This window comes from Lathyrus oleraceus, chromosome 7, assembly GCF_024323335.1.
Source record: "Lathyrus oleraceus cultivar Zhongwan6 chromosome 7, CAAS_Psat_ZW6_1.0, whole genome shotgun sequence".
Lineage (NCBI taxonomy): Eukaryota > Viridiplantae > Streptophyta > Magnoliopsida > Fabales > Fabaceae > Lathyrus > Lathyrus oleraceus.
This window is the reverse complement of record NC_066585.1, coordinates 527,318,766-527,340,272: the sequence shown is the minus strand read 5'-3', so window position 1 is coordinate 527,340,272 and position 21,507 is coordinate 527,318,766. Positions and strand designations below refer to the sequence as shown.

The window sequence follows — 21,507 nt, the reverse complement described above, 5'->3', positions numbered from 1 at the left end:
GAAAAGTATCTTCACTTTCATTTGTTTGTTGCTATTGTATATAATCTGATATATGTTATTGCTATGAATCATTAATGTTAATTGATTGATCATTATGATGGGTGTTTCCTTGTCTATTTAAGATATTTAATAAAAATCAAGTCTCTTGCTTTTCTGTTTGAGACGAGTCATTTATGTGTGCATTGACATGTCTTGAATGTTCGGTCTGTGTGTTAAAAGTATGACTCAACAATAAGATATAATGACCTTAGTTTGACTTATTCAATTTAGATCATTCACGTTTATCCAATATTGTCATGTCTCATGGAATGCCTTGAAACTCGAGCAGACTCTTTTGAGTCCAGATTTAGACTCAACCCAAAATTTTAAATTTGTACACAGTCCCTTAAACATTAAATATATAAAGATGAAATGTTTTGCGAACATGTCGGATTATACGATAACCCTTCAAGCATGATGTTTATAAAAGTAAGATGTTTTGCGAGGAAGACGAAATTATACAATTTTTATTTAAAGATTAAATTAAAATTTAGAATATATATATATATATATATATATATATTATATATATATATAGATATATATATATATATTATATATATATATATATATATATATATATATATATATATATATATATATATATATATATATATATATATATATTATATATATATAATATATATATATAGAGAGAGAGAGAGAGAGACGAGAGAGAGGAGGAGAGAGAGAGAGAGAGAGAGAGAGAGAGAGAGAGAGAGAGAGAGGAGAGAGAGAGAGAGAGAGAGAGAGAGAAATGGATTTAATTGAAATACATTGACAGTGTAAAGAGATTTTACACCGTCAGTTAATCTTAAACGTTGGATATTGAAATAAGTTTGACTTTTATTTTAAAAACCTATAAAGTAATGCAAACGGATGATGGTGATGAATCGACAATGTAAATCTTTTTACACTGATAGTGCATAGTAATTAATCTCTCTCTCTCTCTCTCTCTCTCTCTCTCTCTCTCTCTTCTCTCTCTCTATATATATATATATATATATAATATATATATATATATAATATATATATATATATATATATATATATATATATATAATATATATATATAATATATAATATATGGATTTCATGACAAAGATTCTTATACTAGACTTCATGACGAATATCCTTACCACCCCTCGAGGTAATAAACATAGTTGGGTTTCATGACAAAGATTCTTGATGCCCCTTGAGGCAATACCTTTTGTTGGACTTCATAACAAAAATCTTTGTCGCCCCTCGAAGCGATACCTTATGTTGGACTTCACGATGAAGATCCTCGTCACCCTTCGAGGCAATACACATAGTTGAACTTCATGACGAAGATCCTTGTCGCCTCTCGTGGAGATACCTTATCATGGACAACATGACGAAGAACCTTTCCGCTCCTCAAGGCCATAACTTATGTTGGACTTCATGATGAAGATCCCTGCCTCCCTTCGAGGCAATACACATAGCTGGACTTCATGACGAAGATCCTTACCGTCCCTCGAGGTGATACCTTATGTTGGACTTCACGACAAAAATTCTTGCCGCCCCTCGAGGCGATACATTATGTTGGACTTCATGACGAAGATTTTTTCCTCCCCTCGAGGCAATACACATAGTTGGACCTTCATATGAGACTTGGGGTCTGCAGGAGGGTGGAGATAGTGATGCGTTTGTAGGTGAAACTTGTCTCCTACGAGAAGAAGAAGATGGAGAAGCATGAACCTCAAAAGTAGATGTCTCTGCATGGTCAGAGTGAACATGAGCCTCTGAAACCTGACTCTTCTTCCGCCACAATGATGCTTGATATGTAATTCTCCCGTGCCTTGGTTTATCATATCTATCAACCATAATGTTTGTAATTAAACCAGACAATTACTACAAGCAACAATAAAAAGCAAGAAAATAAAAAAAACAGGCTGATAACTTACGGAGATGCATCTCCGGGTAATATGAATCCAAATGTTAAAAAATTCCAGAGATGTATCTCAGAATTTTTTGCAACTCTTCAGTTCATCCATGGCGGCAATGCAGACATGCAAACCTCAAAATAAATGGTTTGATTGAGATTTTCAACAAACAAATATGTTTTACAACATGTTTATACTAACATTCTTGTATTTCCTACTCATTTGATACCTAAATCATCATTTTTTACTCATTTACACAAAAACTCAAAAATTTATAATTTTTCACTTTGCTTCAGTGTTGAATGATGTTTTGATGTACTTGAGATTTAATATTGAAGATCCTTAGAGTTTGGTTATTTGATTTTGGACTTGATTGGTGTTTTTTAGAGACTTTGATAAACTTTTGAGTTTTTTTAGAAATGATGAAGGTTTCTGGCGCGATTTAAGCTCAAATACCTTAAGGAGATGCATCTCCAAAATAAGTTTGAAGATGTATCTCCGAAATATTTTAACGTAAAGTCTAGATTTGGATGAGTCCGGAGATGCATATTCGAAATCTGGGATCATTTTAGAATTTTTACGTGGTGTCTAAGTAATATATAGAGTCTATTAAAAAAATCTCTTGAAAAAATCTTTGAACCCATATACACGTGGCACTAAATTTTGTATCCACAATCGTATTTTGTGGGTACCTAAGTACTCATCCATATATGTTTATCTATATTTTTAATAAAAAATTATCAATCAATTATAATTTATCATATCATTTTAAAATTTTAACAACATTTAAAAAAATTCAAGAATGTTATTGTTGAATTAAAAAAATAAACAAATATTTATATTAAAATGCGTACAAATTTAATAGTGATGTATATATAATAATAAATATAAAAATATATATTATGCAGTAATGAGATGGGGTGAGTACTAAGGTACATTTACCCGTCATATCCACTTATTTTAATGGATAATTGCTCGTACTCATGTCTGTACACATTTTACGAATTTTTATCCCAAAGATAATTTTTTTACCGATACCCACTAATGATTATTCCAACTGTCATCCCTAAATGAGATTTAATTTAATTTAATTTAATTATTATTTTGAAGAGAATTGATTTGTGAATTTGTGATTTTTTTGTTTTTGTTGTTTTATAATATTTTTTACTTTTATTTTTTAGATGTCATTCTTTTTTTAAAATTTGTATTTTGTTTATTATTTATTATTATTTTTTAATTATTTTAAATTAAATTAATAAATATATATAAAAAATTATCAGCTTACGGTGTCTATGTCATTTAAAGTGTGTCATCTACTAAAGAACTAGACCATTAAAAAACCTACTAAAGAAATTATATATTTGCTTTTTTTAGTGTGACCAAAATAGAATAAAAGAATTAAAATTATTTAAATATAAAATAGGATGATTGATTTTGTAAATAAACTAAAATAGGAGGACTAACACTCTAATTTAGCCTAACAAATTAAAAGAATTATAAATATATTTATTTGCATTTGAAGACTTATATACTAATGTCAATTTTTTTATCGAGAAAACAAATAATTGATTTATATGAATTTTTTTGAGTCAAATAACTTAGTAATTTATAATTCATCGGTAAACAAATAAGATGTTGCATGTTCGAACCCGCACCCCCACCATCTAATTTTGGTACAAAATAATTTACATGAATTTTAAGTAAGTGGTGTTGTGACAAATTTTATTCTAATTACGTTTAAAAATGTAAATAGAAAAACATTCTAAACAAATAATAACATCAATTTAAAAGTTAAAATAAACAAATTAATTATAATAGAATCTAAACTCTGGGTGTCAATGATAAATTGTCTTAATTGTCTTGCTTTCATCTTCCTTGGATTCCAACGAAGGTGGTGCAACGTTCTCAACCCACAACACCTTCTAACTCATTCGGTGTTGTTGCTCAACTTCGCAGTTGAGGATGAGTTCTTTTCCCATGATGGTTTTTGCTCTTATGTGATTGGCGTGTTCAAAGTTATGTTGTGGTAGCAAATTGATGATTATTTGAGTCTCTTACCTTGATTGACTTTGGAATGCTAGGCTCGAAATGACCGTTATTGCTTGCTTTTGATTTTAGAATAAGATGCTGGTTAGTGGTTCTAATTTTGTGTTAGAGGTCATATTCATTCTATGATCTTCACATTCTCCGATCTCTGGGTGGTTATTCTTCTCTCAAATCGGCTCCTCCGACGAGTAGGTTCTCATTATGTGTTGTAATGAAATGTTGTTCTGTTTTTAAATCGATCGTATATTCGATTCTTTGGTGTTGTTTTTTGTGATGAGATTTTCTTCATCCTCATATTTGTGTCTCTATTTGATTGGCCAGGAATGACTTGATTGCTTGCTATAACACCATAAACCCCAAACTCTTTATTTAACAAAATATACAAAATACTTTTTTCAAATACGATGTTACACATTCTCAACATGTATCTTACTAAAAAGTATTATAATAAAACAGTGGAATTCAAAACATCAATATTACTTGGACCTCTTTCATTGACACAACACAATGATGCATGTCAATACAAATCAATGCAACAACAATAACAATGCTTACGCTCCCCCTTCTGGCCATAACCAACATACATTGACACACAATAGTAATTTCCCATTTTGAACTACAATTCAACAATCATAACAATAATGCATACAAGTAATCCCCTCTTCTGAACTATTTATCATTACGTCAATAATACATAATTAATCACCTTATAACCATGTCTCTCACAACAATACTAGTCATTTTCACATCATATAACATTACAAAACAACATCATATGCATTTCATACAATTGTTAAACCATGTAAACAACAACATTTAAGTAATTCGATTATCATTCATCAATGATAATCCCACCATGATTAATTAAGATCATAATAATTAATTAATAATACGAACATAGCCAAACAGTAGCCAACTATCGACCAACTACAAAACAACATCAAAATTTTGAACCGACAACTTGAACTACATGAACTTGGACAAAATCGCCCCTTCTAACAGCATGACGGCCAGCCAGTCACCAATGTGACGCCCATCATCCACTTAAAATTGCCAACCCGTCATTCCAATGACGACCAGCTTGTAAAACCAAGCCTAGAGACCATGACGGTCTCCCTGTCATAGCGCTGACGCCCGTCGGCTCCTTGAGGTTCATGGAGGTCAACTCGTCATCTGGGTGACGCCTTTCACCCTGCACCAGGTTGTAGAAACACGAAACAACCATGGGAGTTCACTTGAAACTCCAAAATTTGGCTTCCCAACCATCCTAGAACATCCAGAAAATTATACCACTTATAATATTATCATTAATAACATGATAATTCACAGATTTACATAATTTATTCTTCAATTTCACAAAATTCATGTTTGTGTTTGAAACCTTCAACAATGACATGTATCATCTAGACATAAACAAAATTACACACGTACGAGTTTAGTCACGAAAAATCAGATAAAAACATATTTAATCGACAATTTTCGAATTAACATTCAACAACGACAATTCATAATAGTTTCACACAACTCCTAAAGGATGGTAAGGGTCGCTCTTATTCCTTTTCATGCAAAACACCAATATAGAAGCACTTTTTCCCTTACCTCAGATTCCTAGCAGCAATATCTAAATTTGATTAAGGTTGGTAATTTGAGTCATTCCCTCTTTAAGCCCTAGCCTCAATTTCTCCAAAAACTCTAACTTCACGTACTCTCTCCTCAAAAGCTCAATTAATACCCTTTTATCTCTAAAAAATCTAATTTAACCTTTTACTAATTACACTCTGGCCAAACTCCTTTTATAGTTCTAACCACTTCCCTTATTTCTTCTTAGTTTCTATTTTTCATCCAAAATCTCTATTTCTATTTATTTTAATTAATTAAAAATAACTATTATTTCTAATTATTCTAATCATTCTACCAACCCACCAATACTCTCACTACACCCCACCATATACCACATACACATACAACTCATAATATACTTGATTAAAAACGTATCACATACTAAAGCATTAAATAAAAACACAAATAATTTGATTAAATAGATTAATCAAATTTAGGGTGTTATGTCAATAATATACAAATAATTCATTACAAACCTAAGATAATATCAAGAACAGCAAAACATAAAAAAAAACTAGTAAAATCTACTCAGGTCCACCACGGGAAACATATGCTATCTCAGAGAACCATGCATAAACCTCACCATATGGGTTTACTAAACCTGTAAGGTTATATGAAAGAAGTGACATCTTATACAGTCGCAGTTGGCTAGTCACACTAGGTGGAGATGGTGACATGTCTTATGAAGGTCATCCTCCATCATGGGAAGGTCCAACTTCATCGTCAAGGTGAACAGATGGGATGATGCAAGAGTGTGATATTGTAAAGTACCCCTATAAGTAACAATCTAGACACTGCCCATGATAAAACACCCTCACTGCATTATTTCTAATAGCACATGCATTGCTGATAATGTTAGACTAGACTTAAACCATCTATCATTACCCTATGTTGGCACAAGAGGGACTGATATTAGGATGCCCTGAACATACCTAAATTGGTTCAGACACCTTTAAGGTAAATATCTAGTCACATAACTCTTCCTTCACAAACAATTAAAAAAGAGTTGTGTCAACAAACTCTTGATGCACTCTATGGTATGCATAAAATGTCCATATGACATAGTTGAATGTCATCGCATCGATCCTCCGCCCGTGCTCCTGAAGACCTCCTAGATGAGAATGTTTGTCTCTCAATCTTGTGGCTTGTGGAAATCCAATAGTGACAGGATCACGATCGTTCCTGTCACAAATTGACAAGAAACACTTGTATATCCAACACTACACAAGAAGAAGAAATTACATATACGAAATATCTTTGATAAATAAGAACTAAATAAATGAAACATAATAAATGTTCATACCTAAAATAGACTTATATAACCGACAAGATGTCTCGTCTCAAAGACAGTCGCCTATCCAAAGGCAATATATAACATCATCAAAGCAACACACCCTCGTACCTAGTTGAGATGCGTAAACTTAGTAAACATGAATATGTACATGACATCAATGTATACATGATACTTATCCACTAAGATAATACAACCTATAAGATGTAACATGTATTCCCTAGCGGCCGCCTCATACATGTGGTGTTACACCAATGTATGATACGTATCCCAGAGCAAAGACAGACGAAAGTGAACATCCATATCATCCCTAAACCACTCCAAGACCGCCCTCGTAGTAACCCCAAATATTTGCACAACAATATACATGCAAGCTCTTGGTCAATATCTTCAACAACATAATCACCGATCTGGTGAGGTATGAGGTGGATATTGGTGACGAAGATAAGGAAATTATCTTGATGTGATCATTATCAAGTTCTTATGACCATTTGATGACTACTCTTATCTACGAGAAAAACACTATTAGTCTTGATGTGATTACTGCTCCACTTTTATCTTATTCTCAAAGGAGATAAAGTTTAGAGGAACGAACTCAAGATCACAGTCTATATGTGAATGGGGTCGTTATCGTGGGTGGAACAATAGTAAAGTAAGTTCTAGAAAGAAGAGGTCTTCCAACAAAAAAATTGAATATTATAATTATAGATAAACTACGTTAATGCATGAGCTAATTATGGGAGTGTGAAGAAACTCTATGTATCTATTTTTTAATGACAAATTGCATCACTGATCATGACAATGTGTATTCTTGCAAGAAGCACAACCATATCTTTTAGTTATTAGAAACAACCAACTTCTTATCGCAAATGCTTGTGATCAACATTGTGAAATGCTAGATCAAAGAGCTCAAGTGGACAATAATTATACGTTTGAATTTGATAGAGATTAACTACAAATTTGCATAGATTAAAATATGATGTTGACCTTAGTCATATAACATGTCATGTCAGCATCATTGCTACACTGACATTGTTATTTCTACACACAGTTATAACAAATTTCCATGAAGCATTTCACATCAATTTTTGTTAATAAACGGTGATAGAAAGGACCAAAAATATGCCGAAGAAAAACATTAGGACTATATTTTTTATAGGTGTTATTGTTTGATTAAAAAAAGAATATTTTATAAAGATATATGCCGTGTCACTAAAAAAAATACCTAGTCTTATAGTATCAAATTAAAAATAGTAGTTGGTAAAGGACAAACCTCAAATCCAGCGCCTTTAAAACCCCTTGTCTTTCTGAACTAGACCTCACTCACTGCCTTCTTCTTTCATTGTCCTCCCTTCAATAAACCATCAAAACTGATATGAAAACAATGGAAGTTTTGCAAAATGGCTTTGCCAAGTTCGCAAAAACTAAAGTTTATGAGAAACCCTTTCTTAATGGAACAACAAATCACCTTAACTTGATAACTGAAACAGAGGATTTGAGCAACATGGATCCTTCTCGTACTTTTGTCAACAAGGTTAAGCGTTTGATTGTTAAGGTATCATCAATTTCTTCATCTTCTTTCTTACTTTTTACATGAAAAATATACAGTATTATGTTTATTCTTTCTTCAACATTAAACATTTTGTTTACTAATTAAGATTTTATTTCTAATACTGCTAATGCAAATAGTTTTTACGTAGAGAATCATAAAAGTAAGATCATAGAAATATTTGATTTTTATTGTAATTATTTTTAAAGTCACGTATTTAGTTAGTTGTTCTAAGAATTTTTTGATTTTTTGATTATAACATTGTTTTTATTTTATTAATTTGTTCACAGTCTTTTTATTATTATTTTTTACTGTCACAATTTCTGCATATAAATTATAAAAAGTACTAAAAGTTTGGGCCACAGGTTTTTATAATAGAAAGATATAGCAAAGTTTCTGCACATGTTGCTCTTTTGTCTCTAGCATATTTTGTAATAAAATATTCAAAAAGTTTTAATAGTTTGACAAAAATAAAATTTAAAATGTTTAATATTTTACTAGGTCGGTATTAAAATAAAAATGGTTTAAACTATTAAAAAGAGAATTTTTTTATTGTTAAAGATAAATAAATGTGTTGTTACTATCAAACATATTTAATTTTGTAAGTAAATTATACATGCCAAAAAGCAGTATTTTAAGTCATATATATTTTATTTTTGTAAGGAGTAGTTTAGTCATTTGTGAAATATGTCCTTGTCTTTCACTTTTACGTCTATTAAAAAAACTATTGTTTGTTATTTGAATTTGTTAAAAATGTGGATATAATAATAATTTTTACCATGTTTAATGCAAGAATAATCAGAAGACTAAACAAAACTTATGGTAAGCAATTGGATAAATAAGAATTTTTGTTCCTCACCGAATCTTGCGATAATTTTTTGTTTCAAATACAAATTAATAAAAAATATTAAAATATTATTCTCTTATTATTTAATATTTTTATTAATAAATATAATAATAATGTTTTATATATCCACAAAGAATATTTTAATAAAAGTAATATTATTTTAGCCTATTTCTTCATTTTTTTCTTTTTCTCATTATTTAGCATTTTAATTTATAAATATCAATATTGTATATATTAATAAGAAATATTATAGTAAAAGTTGTTATGTTATTTTACCTGATGCAAATACATACCAAACAAAATAAATAAAAAATTGTCATGTGCATCAACCATCAAACACAATATAATATAAAAAATTATCTTATATTATTATGTTAAATATTTTTTATTTTTATAGATTAAATACACTTAAATTATCTTAAAAAGATGTCATTTTATAAGAAAAATAGATATTTTGTCTATCATATAAAAAAAATATCATATAAAAAATAGTTTTGAAAATATCATATAAAAAAAATTGAATTCATTCTTTGTCATTTCTCTATTTTTTTTCCTTTTCAAAAAATTTATCCAATCAATAACCTTTAAGATTTTATACATATTTTTCTTAGTCAAATTGATGATTTTTAAAAATCTCATTTCAAATCATTATTTTTTGTAATATTAAACTTTTTAAGAAATAAAAAATAGGAATCTTCACATGTATTGAAAGGTGAATCCAAACTTTTTTTACATACTTTTTCAAAGCTCACCTTCACATATGACAAAATACCTTTTAATCCTTTTATAAATAGATAATTTACCTTTCATAAAGGTGAGGTTAAGAAAAAAAAAACTGATACAGAGGAAACATTTGTATGTGAAGTTTATATATATATATATATATATATATATATATATATAATATATATATATATATAATATATATATATATATAATATATATATATATATAATATATATATATATATATATATATATATATATATATATATATATATATATATATATATATATATATATATATATATATATATATATAACATCAAAAGTTCATATAGTAGATTAAACTAATTGAATTTTTTTTATCTCAATCACTTGATTTGCCAAACGATTATATAGCTCATTAAAAAAATGATTTCATATTAAAAGTTTAATTAAATGCTTATGTACTAACATTTATGCTGTATGTGATTACATTTTAAATTCATACCAAAATATGTAAAAGAATAATTTTTTTTTCTAAATTTCTTTAGAGGCATTTTTTCTAAAATTTAACTAATAAAGATTTTTCAAAATATTATTAGTTATCAGAAAATTTGAGTCAACCTTGATTCAAAATATTAACTTTTTTTTATAGAATTCTAAATTACTAAATATAATTTTATCTTTGAAATGGATGATAATAAAAATTAATAGTAACAAATAAGAAAACAAATAGCCAACGGGCCCTAAAATTGTATTATTATTAAAGATAAATAACTAATACTAATTATATATAACATTTTTATATATAAATTTATTTTTTATTTTTAGAAATCTATAATAATTTAAATTTATTTCTAAAGGAGTTTAGTGTTAAATTTATTATTATATTTAAAATTAAATAAGTGAGATATCGAAATTTAAACTTGCATTTTTAAATTGCGGAGACAGATTATCTTATATCTTATATGACATACTAAACAAGAAATGGTGTTTTCGGACCTCAAATTGTGTAGGCATCAAAGACATGAAATCGAATATTATCTTAAGGGATACACTCTATGGAAAGTTAAGAAATCATATGAATAAAGACACTCTTTGCATAGACTATCTTTCTAATTTTTTTTGCTTTAGTGCTTTGTTGGCTGCCTGCCTTATACTTGTAGTCTATTATTTTTGGAATAAAATATTTTTCTTCTCAAAATAAAAATTAGTTAAATATAAGTATGATTCTTTTATTATATAATTGAAATTTAATTGAAATACACTTATTAATATAAAAAAAAATTACATTAACAGTGTATAATAATTAATCCATATTTATTATTATTACTATTATTATTATTATTATTATTATTATTATTATTATTATTATTATTATTATTATTATTATGTTAATAAATGTTTTAGGAATGTTTTTAAAAAACTTAAATAGAAAATTATTTTTAAATAATTAAACAAATTTTCTTAATTTTTTTAGTTTTTAAATAGTATCACAAAAATATTTGTTAGCATATTATAAAAATGCTATTCAACATATAAATCAAATATTAAATAAAATATACTGAAATTGCTTACTGCACAAATTGCAAATTAAAATATTATTTTGACTTAAATATATTTTTGATCATCTAATTTGTGCGTTTTAAACCATTGATCTTCTATTATAAAATCTGCCGATTTTTACTCCTTAATTTTGATGGTCTTTGGACCTGTTTAAGGGACCAAAATCGCAAATTTTATAATAAGGAATAAATTATTTAAAATATAAAATTTAGGGGATCAAAAACACATTTAAACTTATTATTTTTATTAAAAACAAAAGTGGAGTATCTTATACAAATTATGAGTTTAATTTTTGTCTCATAAATACTTAATATTTTCCCACAAACAATGTGCTACATTATATTTTCCCACAAACAATGTGCTACATAATATTTTCATTAACAAATATTCTTGGTTTTGTGTACAAATACAATGGTTAAATTCAAATTTAAAATAATTATCTTACTATATAAATGTAACACTAGTAACACTATTGTCTATATAGAAAAAGAAAGAATAGTGAACCAGGTCAGTTATAGGAACCTGGTCATAAATATTTCAAAATACTATTAGTATTTGACCATTGTTTTATTTACCTTTTTTTATAATCAATTTATTTTCTTTCCATTTTATCAATTAAAAAGTGATAATATTATATTAAAAATGAAAAAAAAATGCAATACCAAAACATTTAAAATTTAAAATTATGATGATAAATTAATAAGTTTTTATTCAATAAGAGTGTAATTTTTAAATTATCATTGCTTTATCTTTAATATTAATAAAAATTATAAAAATAAATTGGTCAGAATAGACTACACTAAAAATAATAAAGACTTAAACATCCCTGATTCGTAGGGCCCATAATTCCCTTTGAATTTAGTGGACACGTGGCAGCACCACGTCAAATTAAGTGTAACTATATATTCTCCTCTCCCGCTCTCAACATTTTCCGCATTTCCGATACTCGTTTTTCTCTCAACTCGGGTCTCTCCGTCACTTACTTCAAAGTAACTCGTTCATCTTGACTCAGTCTTTGAACTCCATGGATTCATCTCGAGATTTCCTCAAGTCTGTTAATGACTCCATGGATACATCTCGAGATTTCGTCAAGTCCGTTAATCGAATTGTAGTCAAGGTCTTCTTCATCAATTCTTTAATTCATGAATATCTTATAGCATCATCGTCATCAATTTTCTCATAACTGTTGTTATTATTCTGAATTCTTGATTACGTATGCATTGTTGTAATCTAGTGTTTAGTTCAAGAATTTGGATTAGATTTTTATGGATTATAGTTTTCTTTTTACTGAATAAGATTATTATTAGAATTTGAAAAATGTATACTAAAGCATGCTAATCTGTCTCTTATTCGTATGCGAAGATTGACGTGAATTTTTTTTTTTTCGTTTTGGAATTGTATTTTCTGATGTGTTAAGCTCTAACTGATTTTAATAAGGTTGTTTGCTTTTAGTTTTATTTGAAATTGCTTTTCGTTTTAGAACACTGGTTAACACTATTATTCCCAATTTTTTTGCTACTTCTGTAATCAGTTTTTGTTTGTTTGATTTTCTTTATTGAAGGTTGGAACAGCTGTTGTTACTCGAAGTGATGGAAGATTAGCACTGGGTAGACTTGGAGCTCTATGTGAGCAGGTATGTGTGTATATATTTTTATGATTTTATCTGTATATAAGTTCATAAGTTGGAAATAATTTCAGTATGAGAACAAGAGAGTATTCTGGAGAGGTTTTTAGGCTTATTTCATGACATAAGTACTTTATTAAATTGCAGCTCAAAGAACTAAACCTTCAAGGTTATGAAGTTATATTGGTGACTTCAGGTGCTGTTGGTCTTGGCAAACAAAGACTTAGATATCGCAGATTGGCTAATAGCAGGTTCATATAAACAAGCTTATACTAATTTGTGTTGGAATGATAGAGAACAAGAGTGCCAAACCTAAAAAAAAATTGTTTATTTGTCATGCAGCTTTTCTGATCTTCAAAAGCCACAAGGTGACCTTGATGGAAAAGCATGTGCGGCTGTTGGGCAGAGTAGTCTCATGGCTCTATATGATACCATGTTTAGCCAGGTCGAACCAAAATTTAGTTTGCTCACGTTAATTTTTTGATAAAATTGTTCTTCCATATGATGCTGATAATTTTTTTTTCTTATGCAGCTAGATGTGACTTCCTCCCAACTTCTAGTGAATGATGGGTTTTTCAGAGATTCAGGTTTCAGAAAACAACTATCAGAAACAGTTACCTCGTTATTGGAGTGCAGGGTCATCCCCATTTTCAATGAAAACGATGCTGTCAGTACTAGGAAGGCACCATATGAGGTATTCTAGATTTTCTTGCAATATTTCATTGGGTTAAATCTATCTTTGGTCCTTATAAAATTGTTGAAATTTGACTCTGGTCCCTAAATATCTTTTATCTGCTTTAGTCCCTAAATTTTGTTGTAGTTCGGAATGAAAATGAATAACTTTTTGTAGGGATCAAAATCATTTTTGTTTCAATTTTATGGTGATTAAAAATATATTTAACCCAATTTCAATGAGTTATCTCTTTATTTATTTTTTTAAAAATTAATTTGCTTTTGACAACATGGTCTAGTCATGGTGGCTTTGTAATACTTGGTATTTCCTTAAATTGTAAGCATCGCGTGCAGGATTCTTCTGGTATATTCTGGGACAATGACAGTTTGGCTGGCCTATTAGCACTTGAACTTAAGGCTGATCTTCTTGTTTTATTAAGTGATGTTGAGGGCCTTTATAGTGGTCCTCCAAGTGATCCAAACTCAAAGCTAATCCATACATATATACATGAGAAACATCAAAAAGAAGTTACTTTTGGAGACAAATCAAGATTGGGCAGAGGGGGTATGACTGCTAAAGTCAATGCTGCTGTTGCTGCTGCTAATGCTAGTATCCCTGTTATTATAATTAGGTATTTAACATTTTGTGCTGTGGTTCATTCTCTAACAAAGTGTTCACTTTTACCATGCTGTGTAAAGTTTGGCTCATTTTATGCTATCAAAAATCAATACACATGTCTATCATGCTGTCTATGACTATAGTAGCTCATAGTGCATGTAACTCTTGGGATAAAAGAAAAAGAAAAATGGAATTTTGTGCGCTTTCAACAACTTTGACTTTACAAAAAGTATCTATTTTCCTGTGATTTGTTCATGTAATGAAAAAGGATTCTAATATCTGTCATGAGTAATGTTATAATTTGAATGTAGTGCATGATTTCAAGTGTACATCTGGGTTTTACATTTTACTGACTTTGAAACTGTATTTCAATTCCGTTTAAGTGGCTATGCCACAGACAACATCATACGAGTGCTTCAAGGGGAGAAAATAGGTACCGTCTTTCATAAAGATGCACATCTGTGGAAGAGCTTAAAGGAAGAGACTGCACATGAAATGGCAGTTGCAGCACGTAATAGTTCTAGACGTCTTCAGGTAAAAACAGTTATACACTGAGAAAACATCTAAATTGTTCTTGCACATATTAGCACATAAATACATCAGTTTTATCACTAATCTAGCTCAATTAAATTTTAAAATATTATCACATTCACTTTCTTGGAGAGCTATAGGGGTAGAAAATGAGCTTGGTGACTCATTGTATTTTTCAAAATACAAGTTTAATATTTTTGCCTTTCAGGCCCTAAAATCTGAAGAAAGGAGGGAAGTATTGCTGGCCGTGGCTGATGCATTGGAGAAAAACCAAAAGTTGATAAAGTTAGAGAATGAGGCTGATATTGCTGATGCGTTGGAAGCCGGATATGACAAGTCTCTGATATCACGTTTAACCCTGAAGCCTGAGAAGGCAAGAACTTAATTTGGTTGCATATACTTGAGTTAAAATTAAAGGATACACAGCCAGATTTTGATTATTTTCTATGTCTGGCACTGATTCCTCATTATCCAAAACACGATTTTTAATGATTGTGAGCATGTGTTTTGTCTGACCTTTGATTTTGTACTTAACAGATCTCTAGTCTTGCAAAGTCTGTGCGCGTGCTGGCAGATATGGAAGAACCAATTGGCCAGGTTTTGAAGAGAACTGAGGTCAGATCAAAACCCCTTTTCATTGATTTGAAGGATGCTCTCTTATCCTCCAAACTCGATTTTTTGGTCTAGATCCTTTATATAATCCGAGCCGAGCTAGGTTGATTCATATAAAGGGGCAAAACTTCTTGTGTTTATTTTTTATATCCACAAGACTTGAATACCAAACCTTATGTAAGAATAACATAGCTTCTTGCCACTTAGACCAACAAATGTTGGTCCTTCAAACTCTTACTCATCTCATTAGTAACATGTGTAATATCTTCTAACGTGTTTGACAGATTTAACATCTTTCCAGTATTTGGTTAAATGAGAAATTCTGAAATGGATTTTGTAACTTATGCTCACTGATCTTGAACTAAGATAAACAGATATAGTCAGTGACAGATTTTAACAAAAACTTAAGTTTACTCATTAGGACATTTCTGATTGTTGTTATACGTGTCCAGCTAGCTGATGACCTCGTCTTGGAGAAAATATCATGTTCTCTTGGTGTCCTCTTGATTATATTTGAGTCACGACCCGATGCTCTTGTTCAGGTACTTAAGGCACTCTATCTTATGCATCTTTCATTTTCAAAAATTACTTTGCATGACAAATATAAGTGTACCTTTCTAGTATAAGTTGATTATTGTTTCATTAGGCACCCTATCTTATGCATCTTTCATTTTCAAAAATTACTTCACATGACAAATATAAGTACCTTCCTAGTATAAGTTGATTATTGTTTCATTATATCATCGTATATCAATATACCCTTTTTGTTCATGCAATATTTCCTTTTAGTGAATTTGGATATTGTCGCGTAAGTTGTTTGTTTATATGAATTAACAGATAGCTGCATTGGCAATTCGAAGTGGAAATGGCTTATTACTTAAAGGAGGAAAGGAAGCCCGAAGATCAAATGCGATCTTACACAAGGTTTACTTATTTATTTTAGTTGAGGCTATAGTTTTTTCAGGTCAATCTGGATCATCATTTAAGTTATAAATAAGTTTCCATCTTTACATATTTCTTCTTTACTGTAGATCATTACTTCAGCCATGCCAGATACAGTCGGTAGCAAACTTATCGGGCTTGTCACTTCAAGAGATGAAATTCCAGATCTACTCAAGGTAGATATTACAAGTGAAAATCCTTATAATGATGCTCTAGTATGATGATTTTCCACTAATAATTAAACTCTGCTACAGCTTGATGATGTGATAGATCTTGTGGTCCCTAGAGGCAGTAATAAGCTGGTTTCTCAAATCAAGGAGTCAACAAGAATCCCTGTTCTTGGTCATGCTGGTAACGTATCATATGTAAAATATAAATTTTTTACTACACATAGACTTGTAAAATAAACTATGGATTCGATTGATATTTTTTCTGTTATGCAGATGGAATTTGTCATATCTATGTTGACAAGTCTGCTAATATTGATATGGCAAAGCATATAGTTAGGGATGCAAAGACTGATTACCCTGCAGCTTGCAATGCATTGGTAATTAGCATTCATATCCTTTGCAATGCTTTGTGATGTAAATATAGTTTTTGGACTGTGCTCATTAAAATAATGTCATGAAATTCTTAGGAGACTCTTCTTGTACACAAGGATCTGTCATCTAATGGTGGACTTAACGAGCTTATCCTTGAACTCAAACGTGGAGGTTTGACCTTACCTCTAAATGGATTTATATGAAGAACATTGGTTCACATTGAAGTTTTTTAATTTATTTTTATCGTACGAATAATTGGATTTTATGAATTGAAATGTAATGTAATCTCTGTTCTTATTTTAGTTTTGTGTTTAAATCTAGTCATTTTTTGTGATGATTGAGTATAGACGGTGCAACTATGCAAAAAAGCCCATCAAGTTGCCTCAAAATCCGGAAAACACGTATTAACAAAGAAAAATGGCTTGCAGGTGTTGAATTGTATGGTGGACCAAAAGCTAGTGCCTTGCTAAATATTTCTGAAGCGAGTTCTTTACACCATGAGTACAGCTCACTTGCTTGCACAATTGAAATTGTAGACGACGTCTTTGCTGCCATTAACCACATAAATAAACATGGAAGGCAAGTTCGAGCTGTCGTAATAAATTTCATTTTTGTTATCTGAGTCACTAGTTTTATTGTGTAAAATGTTTCATGCTTTATTTGATGTCTCGGCAGTGCTCATACTGAATGCATTGTCACCGAAGACTCTGAAGTCGCTGAGACTTTCTTATCTCAAGTTGACAGGTTTCTACTTCTTTTTGGTCAACTCATAACTACTACATTTTTATAACTCTTGTTACTTGATGTTATTAGTAGCATTCATGCTTTGATGTGTTTTCAACTCATAACTACTACATTTTTATAACTCTTGTAACTTGATGTTATTGGTTGTTAAAAATATCCATATTTGCTTTATGCACAAACAGTGCTGCTGTATTCCACAATGCAAGTACTCGGTTTTGTGATGGAGCACGCTTTGGGCTTGGGGCAGAGGTAATGCATCTTCCAGAAAATCCGTTGTTATTAGTGGGATAGTCATTCAATTTTTCTCATGTGTTTTTGGTTTTTCAATTGTTGAACAGGTCGGAATAAGTACAAGTCGAATTCATGCTAGAGGTCCGGTAGGAGTCGAGGGGTTGTTGACAACCAAATGGTATGGAAATAGATATTGTTTTAATAAATACAATAAAACTTCAAATGAACAAAAATTACAAGGTCATTTCTTGGCTCATATTTAAATATTGTGGATATAATACAATGCAGGGTATTGAGGGGGAGCGGACAGGTGGTCGATGGCGATCGAGGTGTGAATTATACTTTCAAAGAACAGCCACTAAACACAAAATAAACTTGCAGAAAACTAGTCCAAGCTGATATGTTCACCTCATCAAAACGGTGTCTCTTATCTGTTCTATTTTGATAAGTAGATGTTTCTGAGATGATGTTCATACAGAATCTCTATTACCCCTTTCCAAAGTCTTTTTCTTTTCTGGAGCAATTTTAAGGGGAAGAAAATAATAATTAGGTGAATGTTGTAGTATGACTATGCCGTTAGTATTTCATAAAAGATCCCATGTTTGTAAAACATCAATGCTGTGATGTGACACTTATAAATCTATCCCTGCATCCTATTGAAACTGAAAAACTGTGGAGGAGTGTTATTCTCCCGGTTATTTTAGAGAGTTGAGTTTCTTTTAAGTATTATTCATGCACTTAGACTGAATTCCAAATTGAGCTACTTTCAATCCATATCTACTACTCAATATTTGAGCACTTTCATTGCTTTTTCAAACCATTATTTGTGCACTTTGTCACCAAAAGAGCTTCACAAGAAGAAGCATTGCATATCTTTCAACACATGCATTTAATTAAATCCTAAAAAATAGATATTTATTGACATGTTTTTGGAACTAATCTAAAAAAACTATAATAAGACGGTTTGATTTGTTGAATTTTAAAAAAAAAATTACACAGTCAAATTTTAATGATTTGAGTTTTCCACGATTCCCAAATTTTCTCACTAACTACCATCAACCGAAATGAAGATACTTGCTTTTTATTTTGAAATATAAACTTATATAAACCGTAGGATCTTAATCTAATGAACAAGATAACCTCATTTAAAAGAAAGAGTTATGCTAACAAATGCTACAGACGACGGCAAGATGAGACGTTCCTTCCAAAGGTATATTCATCTCTCTCCCTTCACACTCCTTAGATTCTTGGCAAATTATCTTTAATGGAGGAAGCTCAGAATCCGACCGAGCCATCACCAAATAGGGATGAAGTGTCGGAGCAGCAAGCAGCAGAGGCCGGTAATGTGGTTCTTGTTTTTCAAAATTACAGATCCTATTCTTTTCCTTTTTCAAAAATACTCATTTCTATCTGTGGAAGTATAGCAGAAAAACCATCCAGAGAAAGATATCGTCTCTTCTTAAATTTGAAAACTCTCCGGGTATGTCAATGTCTGTTTCTGTTAGTGATTTTTAGGTTACAAGTATAATCCATCTCTCTTTGTTTCTTGTCAACTACAGTTTCGCAAAGTGAAAGTTGATTCTTCTTGCTCCACTGCTGATCAGAAAGATGATGTAGCAATGAACGAGGGAGGTGAAAACACCGAGAACGATTCAAATAAGAGAAAAGAAGGACCTGTAACTAAAACAACTTCTGCAGAAACTCCATCTGAGATAAGAAGAGAACATCCTCCTGGTTCTGGTTCCGGTTCTCAAACAACTTCAGCAGAAACTTCAACCAAGAAAAAAGATGACTCTTCTTGTTCTGGATCAAAGAAGAGAAAAGACAGACATACTCAAACAACTTTTGAAGATGGAAACACTTGAGAAGTTCATGATATTTCAAAATCCATAATTGTTCCCTTTTCTTTTCAGTTGATTTTTTAGGAAGGATAATTAGAAATTTAATTCCCATGCTGTTATACATTTTTCTGTTATATTGTTCAGAGATGGTCTAAGTTAGTATAAGATCTTATTGTAAGACATTTAATTACCAGTGAAATATCATGGATTTTCTTACAATGTTCTGTTAACATATTCAGTGAATGTGGTTCAGATAGCTTTGAAATCTTAGCCATAAAATCATGTTTCAAGTGTTGCAATGCGTGAAGATATTTGTCAAAGGAACTTACTGGTTGAGATTTGGAAGAGTTGTCTAAACACTTGCCGAATTCTCCTGCAGATTTGGCCATATAGTAGTAATTCATGCCATTGCCAAGTAACTTATAGGTTTGGATTAGAAAGAGGTGAAGACATTTATGTCTTAGGAATTTTTACGAAAAAGAATGCAATGGGAAAAAACTACAGAGAAAGAAAAAATAGTGCAGAACAAACGAAAGTTCATACCTTTGAAAAATAAAACATCAACAGAAACGATAAAAAGCACCATCTACATTCAACTAGCCTCAAAGTAACAGAATTGCATGATTTATTACATATATTGTATTAAACTCAGCAACAAGCAATAACTATCGATCAACAAGAGAAACTTGAAATATAGCATCCTAACATGGCAACTAAATTTCTAATTATTCTTCCTAAAGAAACAACTGAAAAGAAAAGGAAACAGCTGAATTTCAAGTGTCTTTCTACCAACATTCTAGAAGCTTCTTCTTCGATGAAAACGGCCGTGTTCTTTTCTTTTCTTGGTTGAAGTTTCATCCGAAGTTGTTTGAGTTTCAGAAGATCTCTCTTTTCTCTTCTTTGGTGTTAAACTCAGCATAGCATCCAATGGCAATGTTGACGAATCCATCACTGCTACTTCTTTCTTGTTGAATCTTCTTCCCCTAGAACAAGAACCAGAAGCTTGAGTTTGAGTTTGAGTTTGAGAAGGTCTTTCATTGATGTTAAGTCGAGAGGAGAAGGAAGAATCCAATGATTCAATGTCATTATTGATTGCAGCATCAGAAGATGAACCGATAATCTCTGCTGCTGCATCAGAAGATGAACCGATAATCTCTGCTGCTCCATCCTCATTCATTGCTGCTGCATCAGAAGATGAACCGATAATCTCTGCTGCTCCATCCTCATTCATTGCTGCTTTATCATCGTCACCATCTTTCTGATGATCAGGAGTGGAAGAATTGTTCATCTTTTCAGCTCTACAAGAACAAGAAGAATTGTCAAGAAACTATGGAATGTGAACATGAGAAAGAGAAAGAGATGGATTATATATTTATAGTATGAATGAAGAAATTATCTAACAAACTGTTTATAACTACTTTCTAACTTATCAACTACCATAACAGAAAACTGCCAATGGATCAATGTATTTTAAGTGTCATTTCAACTTATCTTTATTATAATAATCTCCTAGACTTCTTTTGACCCGCACTGAACCTAAAACTGTCAATAAAAGCTCTATTAGCCTATGTTTGGTTAAGAGG

The 21,507-nt window shown here is 30.6% G+C and overlaps 2 protein-coding genes across 7 annotated transcripts; both read left to right on the top strand.

The window, feature by feature from the left end:
• The first annotated feature begins 8,182 nt into the window (after window positions 1-8,182).
• Window positions 8,183-18,790, top strand: LOC127107852 (delta-1-pyrroline-5-carboxylate synthase). 4 transcript variants are annotated; one of them, XM_051045183.1, is made up of 20 exons: window positions 8,183-8,455; window positions 13,128-13,199; window positions 13,338-13,441; window positions 13,533-13,635; window positions 13,723-13,884; window positions 14,205-14,494; window positions 14,865-15,015; window positions 15,221-15,385; window positions 15,550-15,627; window positions 16,077-16,166; window positions 16,462-16,548; window positions 16,656-16,742; window positions 16,821-16,917; window positions 17,010-17,113; window positions 17,204-17,279; window positions 17,537-17,687; window positions 17,784-17,852; window positions 18,035-18,101; window positions 18,191-18,261; window positions 18,372-18,790. In XM_051045183.1, the coding sequence occupies exons 1-20, from the start codon at window positions 8,276-8,278 to the stop codon at window positions 18,454-18,456; spliced, it is 2,289 nt and encodes a 762-aa protein (XP_050901140.1). In that variant the 5' UTR covers window positions 8,183-8,275; the 3' UTR covers window positions 18,457-18,790. The 4 variants fall into 4 exon arrangements, with proteins under 4 accessions (XP_050901140.1, XP_050901141.1, XP_050901142.1 ...); XM_051045184.1 differs by having other exon boundaries at window positions 8,185-8,455; window positions 14,217-14,494; XM_051045185.1 differs by lacking the exon at window positions 8,183-8,455 and adding an exon at window positions 12,500-12,683.
• LOC127107853 (uncharacterized) lies at window positions 18,790-20,123 on the top strand. 3 transcript variants are annotated; one of them, XM_051045189.1, is made up of 3 exons: window positions 18,790-19,423; window positions 19,511-19,563; window positions 19,643-20,123. In XM_051045189.1, the coding sequence occupies exons 1-3, from the start codon at window positions 19,348-19,350 to the stop codon at window positions 19,946-19,948; spliced, it is 435 nt and encodes a 144-aa protein (XP_050901146.1). In that variant the 5' UTR covers window positions 18,790-19,347; the 3' UTR covers window positions 19,949-20,123. The 3 variants fall into 3 exon arrangements, with proteins under 3 accessions (XP_050901146.1, XP_050901144.1, XP_050901145.1); XM_051045188.1 differs by having other exon boundaries at window positions 18,940-19,423; window positions 19,508-19,563; XM_051045187.1 differs by having other exon boundaries at window positions 18,790-19,563.
• The last annotated feature ends 1,384 nt before the right edge of the window (window positions 20,124-21,507 follow it).